The 15394-nt window shown below is 43.7% G+C and overlaps 1 protein-coding gene across 7 annotated transcripts in view; it reads left to right on the plus strand.

Annotated features, from left to right (window-relative positions):
* The window catches only part of BCAS3 (BCAS3 microtubule associated cell migration factor), a 718088-nt gene that overhangs the window by 186936 nt on the left and 515758 nt on the right, over positions 1–15394 (plus strand). For all 7 annotated transcript variants that reach the window (XM_038758926.1, XM_038758927.1, XM_038758925.1 and 4 more), the window contains exons 10-11: positions 2591–2667; positions 9443–9526. In XM_038758926.1, the coding sequence (XP_038614854.1) occupies positions 2591–2667; positions 9443–9526 (161 nt within the window). The remainder of the gene's footprint in view (positions 1–2590; positions 2668–9442; positions 9527–15394) is intronic.

The raw sequence follows: 15394 nt of genomic DNA on the forward strand, positions 1-15394 counted from the left end.
ACTTAGACTTTTTTGTTCCTGTCAGTCGTATTCACTGCTCTCATCAACAGTCTTTATCAGGCACCTACCCATGGACATACCATTGTTCTAGGCTCTCAGGGACCCTGTCAGGAAAACAATCACATGGGATCCTTGGGGTTTGTAATCTAATAATCCAATATAATAAAGCCTTCTCTCCTCCAAGAAGCCTTCCCTGACTAAGCCTTCCTCTCCTCTTCTCCCATTCCCTTCTGCATCACCCTGTGTTCATCCCTCCTTGCAGCCCCACAGCACTTAGATCTGTAGTTTCTTCATATTAATGTCTGTCCCCCCTCTAGACTGTAAGCTCATTGAGGGCAGGGCATCAGTCTGTTTACTGTTACATTGTACTCTCTCAAGCGCTTAGTTCACTGCTCTGAGTACAGTAAGTTCTCAGTAAATGATCGACTCATGTATTAGACAAACATAGATATATGGTTTCGTATCTTAGAAATAACATGAAACTAGGCATAAATAATAAACCAAATGAATAAGCAAATAATAATGAATACTAAATTTAAACATCACGCAAGTGTCGAGGGAAAGAAATGACCAGGAATAATTAGGGATTACCTTTTGGAGGTGCTGGTTTTTTTAGAAGGAGTTTTAGAAGGATGGGAAGGGGTTTGGAAAGTTCAAGAAGAGGATATTACAGATGTGTGGAATGGAGTGAGAAATAGGTCAGAGCGGCAAATGAGTACAGAGAAGAGTTAAGAGACTGCCAGGAGAGAAGTGGAGAATAAGACATGATTTGGAGGGAGAGTGAACTCTGTATGTAAATTCATTCAACTGTATGTTTATTGAGCACTTACTGTGTGCAGAGCAATTTACTAAATGCTCGGGTGAGTACAGCGTGGCTCAATGGAAAAAGCACAGGCTTTGGAGTCAGAGGTCATGGGTTCAAATCCTGACGCCACCACATGTCTGCTGTGTGACCTTGGGCAAGTCACTTAACTTCTCTGAGCCTCAGTTACCTCATCTGTAAAATGGGGATTAAGACTGTGAGCCCCCTGTGGGACAACTTAATCACCTTGTATCCCCCCCCCCCCCCAGGGCTTAGAACAGTGCTCTACACATAGTAAGCGCTTAACAAATGCCATCGTTATTATTATTATTATAGTTATGAACAGAGGGGTCCAGCTGATAGAGAGCTGCAAACCTTGAAACGGGTGGTTGGGGGATTTTGAGGATGGGAGTGATGCAATCGGATCAGCATTTCAAGGGAGGTGTTTCATGCAGCTTTTGGGCAAGACAGATTGAAGAGGGGAGAGGCCGGAGGCAGGAGACCATAAAGGAAGCCAAGTTCTTAGAACAGTTCAGTGATCCAGTAGACTCTCAATACTGTTACTACTACTACTACTACTACTACTACTACTACTACTACTACTACTACTACTACTACTACTACTTACTACTACTACTACTACTACTACTTACTACTACTACTACTACTACGCCCTGGACTTCCTAGGGATGGATTGAAGACATAGTAAACACATCCCAAGTTGCATCCTGATTCTAATTTATCCCTCTCGGCAGCCCCATGTGTAAGCTCTAGACTGTAAGCTCCTTGTGGGCAGGGAATGTGTCTTATTGTTGTATTATACTCTCCCCAGTGCTTAGTACAGTGCTCTTCACACACTAAGTGCTCAATAAATTGATCGCATGAATTCGTAGTTCCCTCTGGAATTGGGTAACGAGTGGGAGGGAGTGAAGTAGGCTGTTCCCGTTCAGGTCCATCATACCTTTATTAGCAAGACTCACACTCACAGTGAATGAACGAAAAAGGAAAAATAGAGAATCATGTTTCCATTATTCATTAGAGCAGGAAGTGTGAGAGGTGAAATAAAAGACTAAATATAAATTCTTAGCATTAGATCACAGGTTTCCTAACTTCTTTCTGCCAAGGGCCCCTTTTGGCATTTGACTTGAGCATTTTGGAATTCCCGTGCAGTATCTATCCCTCAATTTCCTTTCCCCGCAGCCAAAATTTCTTCTGTTCACTAAGCCTTTTTCCTCTTTTCCAGCATATGGCTTCCTACCCTCTGCACCAATCCTTTCAGAAGAATTCCTCTAAACAGTGCTACTTAACTCCCCCTCCCCGGCTCGATTCCCAATTTCTTACTCCTAGAAACCCTTCAGGAATTTCAGAGATTTTTCTAGAGGCCTTAGACTCCTTTATGGCTTGGCCCAAGGAAATGATTAGGGGAAAGAATGGTATTGAATGTTCAGGAAGTTTCCACTGGAGAGGGTTTGTTACCCTTTCCAAAGTTTACATGATAGGGTAAAAGTTGCAAAATACTCTTCTATCCAGAATGGCTGGTCAAGGCCTGAAGAAAACCCAAAACATAAGGAAAAATGAATATTTACACTCAATTAACTTAAAATAATGTTTTTTTGCCTTTGGAATTTTATCTTCGACTTATAAAAATAAGCATTTGTTGATTGATATTTACTTTTTGAAATGCTTTGTTTGAAATGCTTTTTTGTTGTTTTCTTGGCCTCAGTGCATAAAATTCTTCTTAAAATGTCATTAAGAAATTTCTCAATATTGTTATCTGGAATCTTTCAGGCTGCTATCCTTGTCCAGGGCCAAACATGAATCCTATTGCTCTCGGAAACCGCTGGCTTGCTTATGCAGAGAACAAGGTAAGGCACTACCAGTATTTCTCGGTTTTCTTTCATGTAAGAACCTACCCATGTTTCATTATACAAGCTTTCAGTAATAGCGGCATTGAAGTGGTGTGATGTTGTTAAATTGTATTCTCCCGAGTGTATAGTACAGTGTTTTGCTCTGATATAATAATAATTGTGATATTTGTCAAGTGCCAAGCACCGTACTAAGCGCTGGGATAGATACAAAATGATCACGTCGGACAGAGTTCCAGTCCGACGTTGGGCGTATAGTTTAAATCGACTCTGGACTGTAAGTTTCTTGTGGTCAAGGAATGTGTCTGTTTTTTGTTGTAGTCTCTCACGTGCTTAGTACAGTGCTCTGCACACAGTAAGAGCCCATTAAATACAATTGACTGACTGACTTGATAGGGTTGCATTACTAGCAAACCCAAAGAAAAAGCCACGAGATAAATCAATCTTAAAACTCTCCTCTCGGCCTTCGAGTCTGATTTAAATGAGACCAATTTCCACAGGGAAAGGAATGGAGAGAGTTGGGGAAGTTACCTAGATGATTCGTGCCAATGTACACCCAGTTTCCCTGTACTGCGGGGGTTGGTTTCTTGCAGAGCTCTGTGTTAAGGAAAACTTCTGCTCTAATACTCCCCATACCTGACACTGTGCGTTCATTCATTGTCCTATTGATTAAGTGCTTCCTGTGTGCAGAGCACTGTACTAAGCTCTTGGGAGAGGACAGTGTAACAATAAACAGACACACGCCCTTCCCACAACGAGCATACAGTCTAGAGGGGGAGACGGACATTAATAGAAACCGGTAAATTACAGATGTGGACATAAATGCTGTGGGGCTGAGTCGGGGGAATGAATAAAGGGAGCAAGTCAGGGCGACGCAGAAGGGAGCGGGAGAAGAGGAAAGGAGGGCTTAGTCCGGGAAGGTGTCTTGGAGGAGGTGGGCCTTCAATAAGGCTTTGAAGAGGGGGAGAGTCATTGCCTATTGGATTTGAGGAGGGAGGGCGTTCCAGGCCAGAGGCAAGACATGCTCACAGCCACTTCTTTGGGCATCGCGTGAGTGCCATTGATGGGCTCCCTTTGCCGGGAAAATGTTTTTTAATATTTCAGTCACATTCAAGCCAAAACACTGTAAGCTCCTTGTTAACAGGGATTACGTCTACCCACTGTTTGTGCTTTCCCAAGTGCTTAATACAGTGCTCTGTGCACTCAAGTACTCCATAAGTATCATTGATTATGGTAAAGCATGTGTTATAGCAAAAATAAGTGCAATAATAATAATGGCATGTATTAAGCGCTTACTATGTGCAAAGCACTGTTCTAAGCGCTGGGGAGGATACAAGGTAATCAGGTTGTCCCACGGGGGGCTCACAGTCTTAACCCCCATTTTGCAGATGAGGTAACTGAGGCACAGAGAAGTGAAGTGACTTGCCCAAAGCCACGGAGCTGACAATTGGTGGAGCTAGGATTTGAACCCATGACCTCTGACTCCAAAAGCCCGTGCTCTTTCCACTGAGCCACGCTGCTTCTCTACTAGTCATACGTGGTATTTGTTAAGCACTTACTATGTGCCAGGCACTGAACTAAACTCTGGGGTAGATACAAGTTAATCAGGTTGGACACAGTCCTTGTCCCACATAGGGCTCACAGTCTCCATCCCCATTTTACAGATGAGGGAACTGAGGCCCAGAGAAGTGAAGTGACTTGCCCAAGGTCCCACAGCAGACAAGTGGCTGAGCCAGGATTAGAACCCATGACCTTCTGACCCCCAGGCCCGGGCTCTATCCACTAGGCCATGTTGCTTCTCTATATCTGCTTTTGCCCAGATAAAAGAGATCTGGCATGGGTGTGGTAGAGGTACAGGTTCAGACCTAGAGAAGCAGTGTTGCCTAGTGGGTAGAATAAGGGCCTGGGGGTGAGAAGGACCTGGTTTCTAATCCCAGCTCTGCCATTTGTCTATTTTGTGACCTTGGTTAAATCTCTTAACTTCTCTGGGCCTCAGCTACCTCACCTGGAAAATGGGGATTAAGACTGTTGTGTGGGACAGGGACTATGTCCAACCTGGTTAACTTGTATCTGCCCCAGTGATCAGTCCGGTGCCTGATGCATAGTAAGCTTCTGACGAACACCGTTAAGGAAAAAAGAACACAGAAACCTAGGCTCTCGATTACCTGGTAAGGAGACTGTCTGTTTTATAAGAGGAGTCAGCCTTCCTCAAGGGGATAAAATACATAGTTTAGGATTTTTGATAATAATAATAATAATAATGATGGCATTTGTTAAATGCTTACTATGTGCAAAGCACTGTTCTAAGTGCTGGGGAGGTTACAAGGTGATCAGGTTGTCCCACGGGGGGCTCACAGTCTTCATCCCCATTTTCCAGATGAGGGAACTAAGGCACAGAGAAGTTAAGTGACTTGCCCAAAGTCACACAGCTGACAGTTGGCCGAGGCAGGATCTGTTTATCTCGTACCTGCTCCAGCGCTTAGCACAGTGCTTTGACTGTGCTTTGACTTACAGAGTAAGCACTTAATAAAAATCACGAGTGTTATCATTCTTTTTGGAAAATAAAAATTTTCAAGAGATTCGTGTTTCCCCTGAGCATCAGGAACCTGATCGTTAATACAATTGGCCTCAAAGATTTCAAGATTGTTTCCTGGGCTTCTCTCTTGATAATTTGCCACTATTCCAGGAAGATAGGGCAAGCAGAAATAAAGACTCTTGATAAATTTTTGTTAAGCAGAACTAATTGTTTTTGGAAACCACAAGGCTATTAAATTTTCAGCCTCTGAAAAGCCACTAAATCGAAACCTCTTTACTGACAGCGTTTGTTTCCTGGACGGGGTGTTCATGGCTGTATCTAAAATTCCCTTTGTGACGAATGGAATTTTGTTCCATACTAACTTCCCTATTATTGTCTCCCTTGCCCTTCTCAACCGTTTCCCTGAAGCTATGCCTTTCTGAATCCCTCTTTCCTGACTTTGCTGACAAATGGCCCGCAATTCTCTGTAGTGACATAATGATATCTTCAGATGTTCACATCTGTAATGCATTTGGGGTGAGTGCTGGAGACATCTAAGTAATAGGGATATAAATTGCATTTTGGCTGTAAAGGTATCCTCACGTATACCAAATTATGCACATACTATTGAGGGGACTATGCAAATCACTGAGCCTTCTGGGTGAGGAAAACAAGCTTTATGTTGTTGGACCTAAATGTTGGACTTGCTTCACTTTTGCGGAAGAACTTCCCAATAAATTCAACCATTCAATCAGTCAGTTGTATTTATTGAGCGCTTACTGTGTGCAGAGCACTGTACTAGGATTTTGGGAAATTATCATATAACAGAGTTGGCTGACATGTTCTTTTCCCATATCGAGCTTGGGATCCAGAGTCCTGCCTAGGCCTGGGCATCCTGTCCCGTGGGCTGTTAAAGGGTGGGCAGATTGGAGGGCTGTCTTATCTCAATCTTCCTCAAATTGGGGAACCAGGATCCCTTGATATATGGAGGCTGTGGGGGGGTCGCCTAGTCAATAGGGCCCAGGCCTAGGAGTCAGAAGGACATGGGTTCTAATCCAGCTCCGTCACTTGACTGCTGTGTGACCTTGGATAAGTCACTTAACTTCCCTGTGCCTCACTTTCCTCATCTGTAAAATGGGGATCAAGACTGTGAGCCCCATGTGGGACAGGGGCGGTGTCCAGCCTGATTTGTTTGTATCTACCCCAGTGCTGAGTACAGTGCCTGACACATGCCTATCTACTTGTTTTGTTTTGTTGTCTAGACTTCTAGACTGCGAGCCCATTGTTGGGTAGGGATTGTCTCTGTTGCCGAATTGTACTTTCCAAGTGCTTAGTACAGTGCTCTGCACACAGTAAGCGGTCAGTAAATACGACAATGAATGAATGAATAGTAAGTACTTAATCAATCAATCAATCATATTTATTGAGTGCTTACTGTGTGCAGAGCACTGTATTAAGCGCTGCTTAACCAATACCATAATTATTGTTATGCTTATTTTTATGAATTGCACATGTGTGAAGTTCCTGTTCCCCAAAAGGATATCCTCTCCTTTAAAGTTACTTGATTTTTTCTGTGGTATTTGTAATGCACTTACTATGTGCCAGGTACTGTACTAAGAGCTGGATAGATTCAAGTTCATCGGGTTGTACACAGCCTCACATTCGTAATCCCCATTTTGCAAAGGAGTGAACTGAGGCACAGAGGAGTTAAGTGACATGCCAAAGGTCACAAGGGATTAGAATAATGATAATTGTGGCATTTGTCAAGCGCTTACTATGTGCCAAGCACTGTTCTAAGCGCTGGGGTAGATTACAAGGTAATCAGGTTGGACGCAGGTCCTTTCGTGCTCTGTCCATTCAAGGACACTGCTGACACCTCAGTGAAGATGACATGGAAGCTGCCGCCCTGTTCATCGTGCCATCCTCTGGAAATGCCCCTGTGCTTTAGAACCAAGCCTAATTCCCAATACAGCTAACTCTGTCACTGTAATCCCTATTACTAAACGTTTTGAAATTGTGTGAACAACGAGAGCTGTTAAATTGAGTCAGATTGTTGAACTGGGAAGTTTGGTTAGCACTAAAGGCCGTCCTCAGAATAAAAACTTCCAAACAGAGACCTGAATAAAATGGAAAGTTTTGGGTGCCCTAAAGACAGGCGTCTCTGAAAAGTCTGTCGTCTTGGTCTCCCTCTCCGAGGTCGCCGGCTGGCCATCTACATCCCAGCCCATCCTCGGTGTGTGAGTCGGATTTTGGATTAAACGCTTGAGATACGAGCAGCAGCATACACTTTCCAACGCGAGAGAACCGCCTTGGTTGTTTTTTTTTTGGAATGGCAGCGCTGCCTAAATCCTCACCCCCTTCATCAGTGTTTCGGTTCTTATAAGGAAAAACCCTTTTCGGTGTGGCTCGGTGGAAAGAGCCCGGGCTTGGGAGTCAGGGGTCGTGGGTTCTAATCCCGGCTCCGCCACTGGTCAGCTGTGTGACGTTGGGCAAGTCACTTCGCTTCTCTGGGCCTCCCCCTTTTAAATGTGAATGAAAAAACCAACCCTCTGTTGTCTGTCTCCCCTTTCTAGACTGTGAGCCCACTGTTGGGTAGGGACTGTCTCTATACGTTGACAATTTGTACTTTCCAAGCGCTTAGTACAGTGCTCTGCACATAGTAAGCGCTCAATAAATGCGACTGAATGAATAAATGAATGAATAAACACTTCCGAATTGAGGCCTGACTCTTGCAATGGTCTTCGAGCCACACTGCATTCACAGTGGCCATCCGTAGCTAATTGGCGGATAGCAAATGACAGTCCAACGTACGGAATGCAGTTTTCATCCATAAATCAGGCCGAAAAAGAGATTTAGTGGTCTTTACCTGTACAAGCTGGTGAGTTAAGTTCCTGAAACGGCTTGCTTTTCTGAGCATGAGCTGAAAAATCCAGGAGGAGGCAGCAAAGTGGTAATTTTTGTAGTGCCTTTGCTATCTAACACTCTCCAGACCCTACAAATTCCCTCCTAAACTCAGCCCCGCTTAGAATGCAGCGAACACCTGTAGGTCCACTGTTGATGAGGCAGATTTCTCGCTGATCAGCTCTTAGGTTTAGCTGAGCCATTAGTATCGCAGGAAAGGCTGAGAACAACTATTCGGTAAAGTTAGGATACAATAACTTTAGGCTTAATCCTGTATTTCTCTTCCCGGTTGATGGTGGTTTTTCCAAGCAACCCCCCAAGTTTTTTTTCCCTAGAACTCATGTAATTCAGTGGTCCTCGCCATATATTTGAGCGAAAGCTGTGACTGTACACCCTAGGCGTACCCGGGTATGTTTCTAGCTCCCTTTTCTGTTTCTTTCAGTAAAAATGGAAGATCAGATTTATTTATTTTACTTGTACATATCTATTCTATTTATTTTATTTTGCTAGTATGTTTGGTTTTGTTTTCTGTCTCCCCCTTTTAGACTGTGAGCCCACTGTTGGGTAGGGACTGTCTCTATATGTTGCCAACTTGTACTTCCCAAGCGCTTAGTACAGTGCTCTGCACACAGTAAGCGCACAATAAATATGATTGATGATGATGATGATGATGATCAGATCCTTGTATGGGAGGAAGTTCTACCGATCAATTGAGAGACAGTAATTTTGACCGATTCACATTGGAAAAGAATTCCAACTTTGTTTATTGACTTTTACAGCAGAAAGCCCTCTTTACAGTAGAAAGCAGCCAAAAGAGCTTCACTTGGAATATAGACAATTACAGCCAAGCAGGCTGGAAACACGCAACAGTGTTTTTGCGCCCGCCTTCCCCTTGCCCCCGAACACCCTTCTCTCTCTCTTAAACCCAAAAGCCAAATTGGAAATGGGCATGCAGTAAATTCCTTCCTTTTGTCTTTGCTTCTCCACTTGGTGGAATTGGGAGGAAGAAAAATTGCCCACATCCAAATTCTCTGAATGTCAACTATTTAATGTTACGTAGACATGGCTAAAGCCTTTGATTATATTTATTTAAATGTATTTGTAGTGAGACTGCCAGACCCCAAATCCCACCGTTTCAGAGAGTTTATGAATTCTCAGTGACTACTCATCTTGTAATTGCAAACCATAGCCGAGCATGCAACCGTCTGGGTGGCACCCAGAAGATTATATAAAAAAGGGAGGGGGGGCTAAGTGTCTCTGCAGGGCTTTTGGCTATTTGATAAACACACACCCGTCACCATACGTGATAAATAAAGCACTATGCTAATGGGCCGACTTGCTTTTTTTTCTTTCTTTCAGCTAATTCGATGCCATCAGTCCCGTGGCGGAGCCTGTGGTGACAACATTCAGTCGTACACTGCGACGGTCATTAGCGCGGCCAAAGTGAGTATCCCAGAAGCCCCGGGGAGAGGTGATCGCACTGAGAGATGATGAGGTTTCGTCACCGAACTGAATTGAGACTGCCTCGTCCCTTCTCGTTATCAAGTGGGAAAAGAACGTAAAAATCGGAGCAGAATTCTTTGGCTCCTCATGAGGACATCAAATTATCAAACGGGGTCTTTGATGGCTCACAGATGCGCTTCACCTCTACTGTTCCATGTGAACTGTTGTCCTGTTGGCCACACACGGAAGCAGCATGCATGGCATAGTGGATAGAGCACAGGCCTTGGAGTCATAAGATCATGGTCATGAGTTCTAATCCTGGCTCCGCCACTTGTCTGCTGTGTGACCTTGGGCAAGTCACTTCACTTCTCTGGGCCTCAGTTCCCTCATCTGTACAATGGGGATTGAAACCGTGAGCCCCATGTGGGACAGGGACTGCGTCCAACCCGATTTGCTCATATCCACCCCGGTGATTAGTCCAGTGTCTGGCATGAAGTAAGCACTTAACAAATGCCATAATCATTACTGTTATTAGTAGTATGATTTTCGAAGACACCGGGGTCATTTGGAAACAGCGAGGACCTGGACTGTGTCACTGCCCTCTCATGTGACCTCTGGCAAGGTACTTCACATCTTTGTGCCTCGGTTACCTCAACTGCAAAATTGGAATTCAGTAACCACTCTCCCTCCTACTTAGACTGTGAGCCCCATGTGGGACAGGGATTGTGTCCAACCTGATTAACTTGTACCTTCCCCAGCACTTAGAACAGTGCTTGACACATAGTAAGTGCTTAACAAATACCATAAAAAGCAAAACAAAACAGAATTTACTGGGCAGAGTATTGCACGATCCTACATGTTCTGCAACATCATGCTGCATCTTAAGCGCTTAAGATTTTGGGAGGTGAAAGGAAAACAATGCCTTGGAAAGGCTCAAACTGAACCACAAGCATATCCAAAGTTGCTTTTATTTCAAGGGCCCTTCCTTTCAGCATTTGTCGAGACATTTTTTATTTTTTTTAACATTCACATAGAAAGGAAAAAAGCCTGTTTTGATGTTGGCTGGCAAACTTCATGCTGATTACAAGCTTTTCTTGTAACTACCATCCTTTTGATTTGTGAAGTATACAACAAAACAATTCTAATAATAAGGATTACGAAGTGAAGCTGAATGACTGTGTGTAATAGAAAGCACAACTGGACCGAATAAGACAACAGTTGAAAATCAACCCACAAAGAGAATCCAAGGTCATGCTATTTTGTGTAAAACATATAAAAATGTAAAGCAAATACAGCTCAGCAAGTCTGGTTAGGAATGCTTAAATGAAACCTTTAGGATCTTCCGGGATCTGGCCAGAGGGGCAGATGGCCCACATTTAGTAGAAAACTGTGGGGAAATTGTACGCTTAAAAGTACTTTTCTAGTGTTTCACATTTAACCCTAGCCCCTTATCAAGCTAAAGTATTTTTCTGTGAGGCTGAAAGGAAAGTTGTCTCTCTCTTCATAGATGAGAAAATCAATCAATCAATCAATGGTTTTTATTGAGCACTTACTATGTGTACTGAGCGCTTGGGAGAGTACAGCACAACAGAATTAACAGACACGGGAAAATGGAGGCTGCAGATGGTTCCTTGGCTTCCTTGGCCTGACCCTGAACTGGGGCTGGAATCCTAAATCCTAGGACTCTGTCCACCTCCAGTTCCCCTTGGATACTGCGTCAGGAAAATCCTGCTTTCGTTTGCAATGTATGGAAACCGATTTTCTTATTTTCACCGATGCAAACACGTGTTGGTTTTTTGGGGTTTTTTTTAATGCACTGGTAGAGTGGGCTTGGAAAGTCACCCAGATTCAGTAAATCTGTTTTGCTGTGGCTATGCTTGAGTGATGACAGACACAATATGTTTCTGAAAGGAACAAGCTACAGCTTTTAGAACCTTGACTTTTGAGAGACAGCCCGAATACTGGCAAGCCTTGCTAGCCAAGCGCTGCTCTCTTCAGCTTGAGAAGCTGTCTTCCGACCTACCACTGCCCATCAGGACCCTGTCCTCACTTTTGAGACCAGGATGAAGATTGCCATCCTCCTCTTCCTCTTAGACTCCCAGTTGAATCTCTCTTTGGAGTCGTTATTCCTGGTGAACGAGTCTAGGTGCCTGATATGTTGATCTTGAAGGGGCTCTTTCTACCACATGAAAAATGCAGAGCAACCAAATTCAGATATTCTGGTAAAAAAGAAAAAAAGGCAAGTGGTTCATTATTATTGTATTTGTTAAGCGTTTACTATGTGCCAGACACTGTACTAAGAGCCGGGTGGGTGGGGGGGATACAAACAAGTCGGTTTGGACACAGTCCCTGTCCCATATGGGGCTCACAGTCTCAATCTTCATTTTACGGATGAGCACAGTCTCAATCTTCATTTTACAGATGAGATAACTGAGGCACAGAGAAGTGAAGTGGCTTGCCCAAGGTCACACAGCAAAGTGGTGGAGCTGGGATTAGAACCCATGACGTTCTGACTCCCAGGCTGGAGGTTTGTCCACTGGGCCATGCTGCTTCTCTGACCCACCTAGAATCCAATGATAGACTGCATATCCAGTATTGCTTAATTCCATGAACCTCAATTTTTCCACAGCAAGTTAAGACCCAGCAACTGGGACTAACATAATAATAATAATAATAAAAAGCCAATCGTGCTCATAATAATCATAATTACGGTTTGCTAATCGCATACTATCTGCCAAGCACTGTTGTAAACACTGTGGTAGATACCAGATCACCAGGTTGGATCCAGTCCCTGTCCCACTTGGGCTCCCAGTCTTAATCCCCATTTTACAGATGAGATACCTGAGGGACAGAGAGGTGAAGCGACTTTCACAAGATCAACAGCAGACACACGGCGGAGGCGGGATTAGAACCCAAATCCACCAACTCCAGGCCCATGCGTTTTGCACTAGGCTGCACTTCTTCCACCTCTCCCATCAACCTTTTTTCCAGAGATCCTAAATCATTGTACAATTGACCGTGCTGAGTTTGACTTGTGCTCACTATCACTAATGGGGGTACTAAGAGAAGTGAGTACAAGTACCTAGTAAGCACTTAATAAATACCTTAAAAAAACCCAGTGAAATGGCTTAAACATCTCTTGGATGCCAAGGCCCACCTCCTGGAACTCAGTTGTGCATTGAACCAGAGGACACTGACTAGCATGTTCCTGTTAGAGAACTCAATCTCTTCTCCATCCAGGGATTCACCAGGATTGCTTCCAGAAATCAAAGCTGTTCTTCTGGTGTATTACTGTGGCCTCTGAACGAAGGGCCTCAGATTTGCTGGTGAGAGTAAGATCTGCTGTAAGAAAGAGATAGCCATCTATGATTTTCCGAAGGCTAAACAGGAAATTGTGGATGTTTTCAGCAGGAACGATTAGGCATCTGGGAAGTTGTGTTTCCTTTAAATGAGTGCATTCTACCACAGTAACGTCTGATGTTATCTCAGACAGGTTATTGGGCATTTGCCTTACAGATGTTGAATAGTCAAGTTCCAAGTCTTCTGTCTTTGTCACATAAAGTGGTGAGCATCTTAAAATGACTTCTCCCATTAGGGTATGAGCATTCCAGATACCTTCGGACTTCTGCCTTCCCTTTTAGCGAACCATCAGAGGCCATGTATCTTGCAGCTTACTTAAATAAGCTTTCATTCAGAAGCCTCCCCTTCAGTGGTATCATATCAGTGTGAAATGGTTTAGGATCTGCCCTCTTTCGCCATCAGAAGTCGTGGTTTCTTTTATATTGGATGGCATTTTTTGCCCTTTATTGTTTTTTATTGTTCAGAAAGACGAGTCTCCTACGAGACCCTGCCTTGTCATCAGACTGATAATTCTCTTTTAGATGTAACATGGGGAGCTTTCCTCCTCTCGCTGTGTTTTTTAGTTCTCAGTTGGTTCCAAATTTGTTGCATCTGGGAGAACATTTCAAGGAATTTCCATTGCTCCGGATGCCCCCAAACTACCACACTGAGAGCAGAGAGCCCTTTAATTTGAAAGTAAACATCAGTCTTTGACACATCAGCATTTTTATCCTGAGTATTTTTGCAGGAGTAGTCTGCTTTTCCCATCTTTGCATTTAATAATAATAATAATAGTAATGTGTGGCTTAGCGAATAAAGTACGAGCCTGGGAGTCAGAAGGACCTGGGTTCTAATTCCAACTCCACCATATGTCTGCTGTGTGCTGCTTGGACAAGTCATTTCACTTCTCTGGACCTCAGTTATCTCATCTGTACAATGGGGATTAAGAGTGTGAGCCCCATGTGGGACAGGGACTGTGTCCAACCTGATTAACTTGTATCTACCCCAGCGCTTAGAGCAGTGCTTGGCCCATTGTAAGTGCTTAAGATGGTAATTAATAATAATAACATTTGTTAAGCACTTACTATGTGCCAAGCCGTGTTCAAAGTGCTGGAACACTGTACTAAATGCTTCTCATTTCATACCAGATGTGAAGGCACTGGCATATTAGGAAATACTTGGTTCCTGGGCTCCAAGAGTTAATTTATTTCATTTTACACTGGTAAAAATTCAGGATGGAAGACTTCTACCCATGCCTGTTTTCGGGAAATATCTTTCTGCCAAAAGCATGTGACGTTTTACAGTACGATGCTCATTTCCGTTGGCTATGGCACTGCTCCAGCTATTGATTTCCTAAATCTGATCTTAATAGGGAAGCAGTGTGGTCTAATGGAAAGAGCACGGGCCTGGGAATCAGAAGGTCGTGGGTTCTAATCCTGGCTCCACCACTTGCCTGCTGTGTGACCCTGGGCATGTCATTTCACTTCTCTGTGCCACAGTCACCTCATCCATAAAATGGGGATTGAAACTTCCTCCCTCTGACTTAGACTTTGAGCCCCGACATGGGACAGAGACTCTGCCCAACCAGATTATCTTCTACCTACCCCAGTGATGCACTTGGATTTCCACCCTTTATTAATCCTCCCTCAGCCCCATAGCACTATGTCCATATCCATAATTGAGTTATATTAATGTCTGTTTCTGTCTCGAGGCTGAAAGCTCATTGTGGGCAGGGAATGTGTTTAGCAACTCTGTTATATTGTGCTCACCCATGCACCTTAGTACAGTGCTCTGCACACAGTAAGTGCTCAGTAAATACGATTAATTGATTATAGGGCCTGGCACATGGCATTTAACTAGTTCCATGAAAAAAGATAGCCAATACAGAAAAATTATGAAGAACTCCATTCATTCATTCATTCAATCATATTTATTGAGCGCTTACTGTGTGCAGAGCACTGTACTAAGCACTTGGGAAGTACAAGTTGGCAACATATAGAGACGGTCCCTACCCGACAGCGGCCTCAGTCTAGAATCGGGAGTCAGTTATTTGAAATAATATTAATTTACTCTCTTTGGAAACATCACATGATAGTCCTGTCAGGCATGTTGGTCATGAATTCTCCAAAAATAATTACAGTTCTCCAAAGGTAGGCTGAGTAGCAGGTTGGCCTAGTAGATAGAGCCCCAGCCTGAGAGGCAGAAGGACCTGACTTCTTATCTTAGCACTGCCACTTGTCTGCTGTGAGACCAAGGCACTTTACTTATCTGTGCTTCAGTTACATCATCTGTAAAATGGAGATTAAGGCCATGTGGCCTGGTGTGGAATATGGACCGTGTCTAACCTGACTAGCTAGTTTCTATTCCAGCACTTAGTGCAGTGCCTGGCATATTGTTGGGTAGGAATCGTCTCTTTATGTTGCCAACTTGTACTTCCCAAGCGCTTAGTACAGTGCTCTGCACACAGTAAGTGCTCAATAAATACGATTGAATGAATGAATGAATGAATATAGTAAGTGCTTAAGAAAT

The sequence above is a fragment of the Tachyglossus aculeatus genome, chromosome 17 (genome assembly GCF_015852505.1).
Source record: "Tachyglossus aculeatus isolate mTacAcu1 chromosome 17, mTacAcu1.pri, whole genome shotgun sequence".
In the NCBI taxonomy this organism is placed as follows: Eukaryota; Metazoa; Chordata; class Mammalia; order Monotremata; family Tachyglossidae; genus Tachyglossus; species Tachyglossus aculeatus.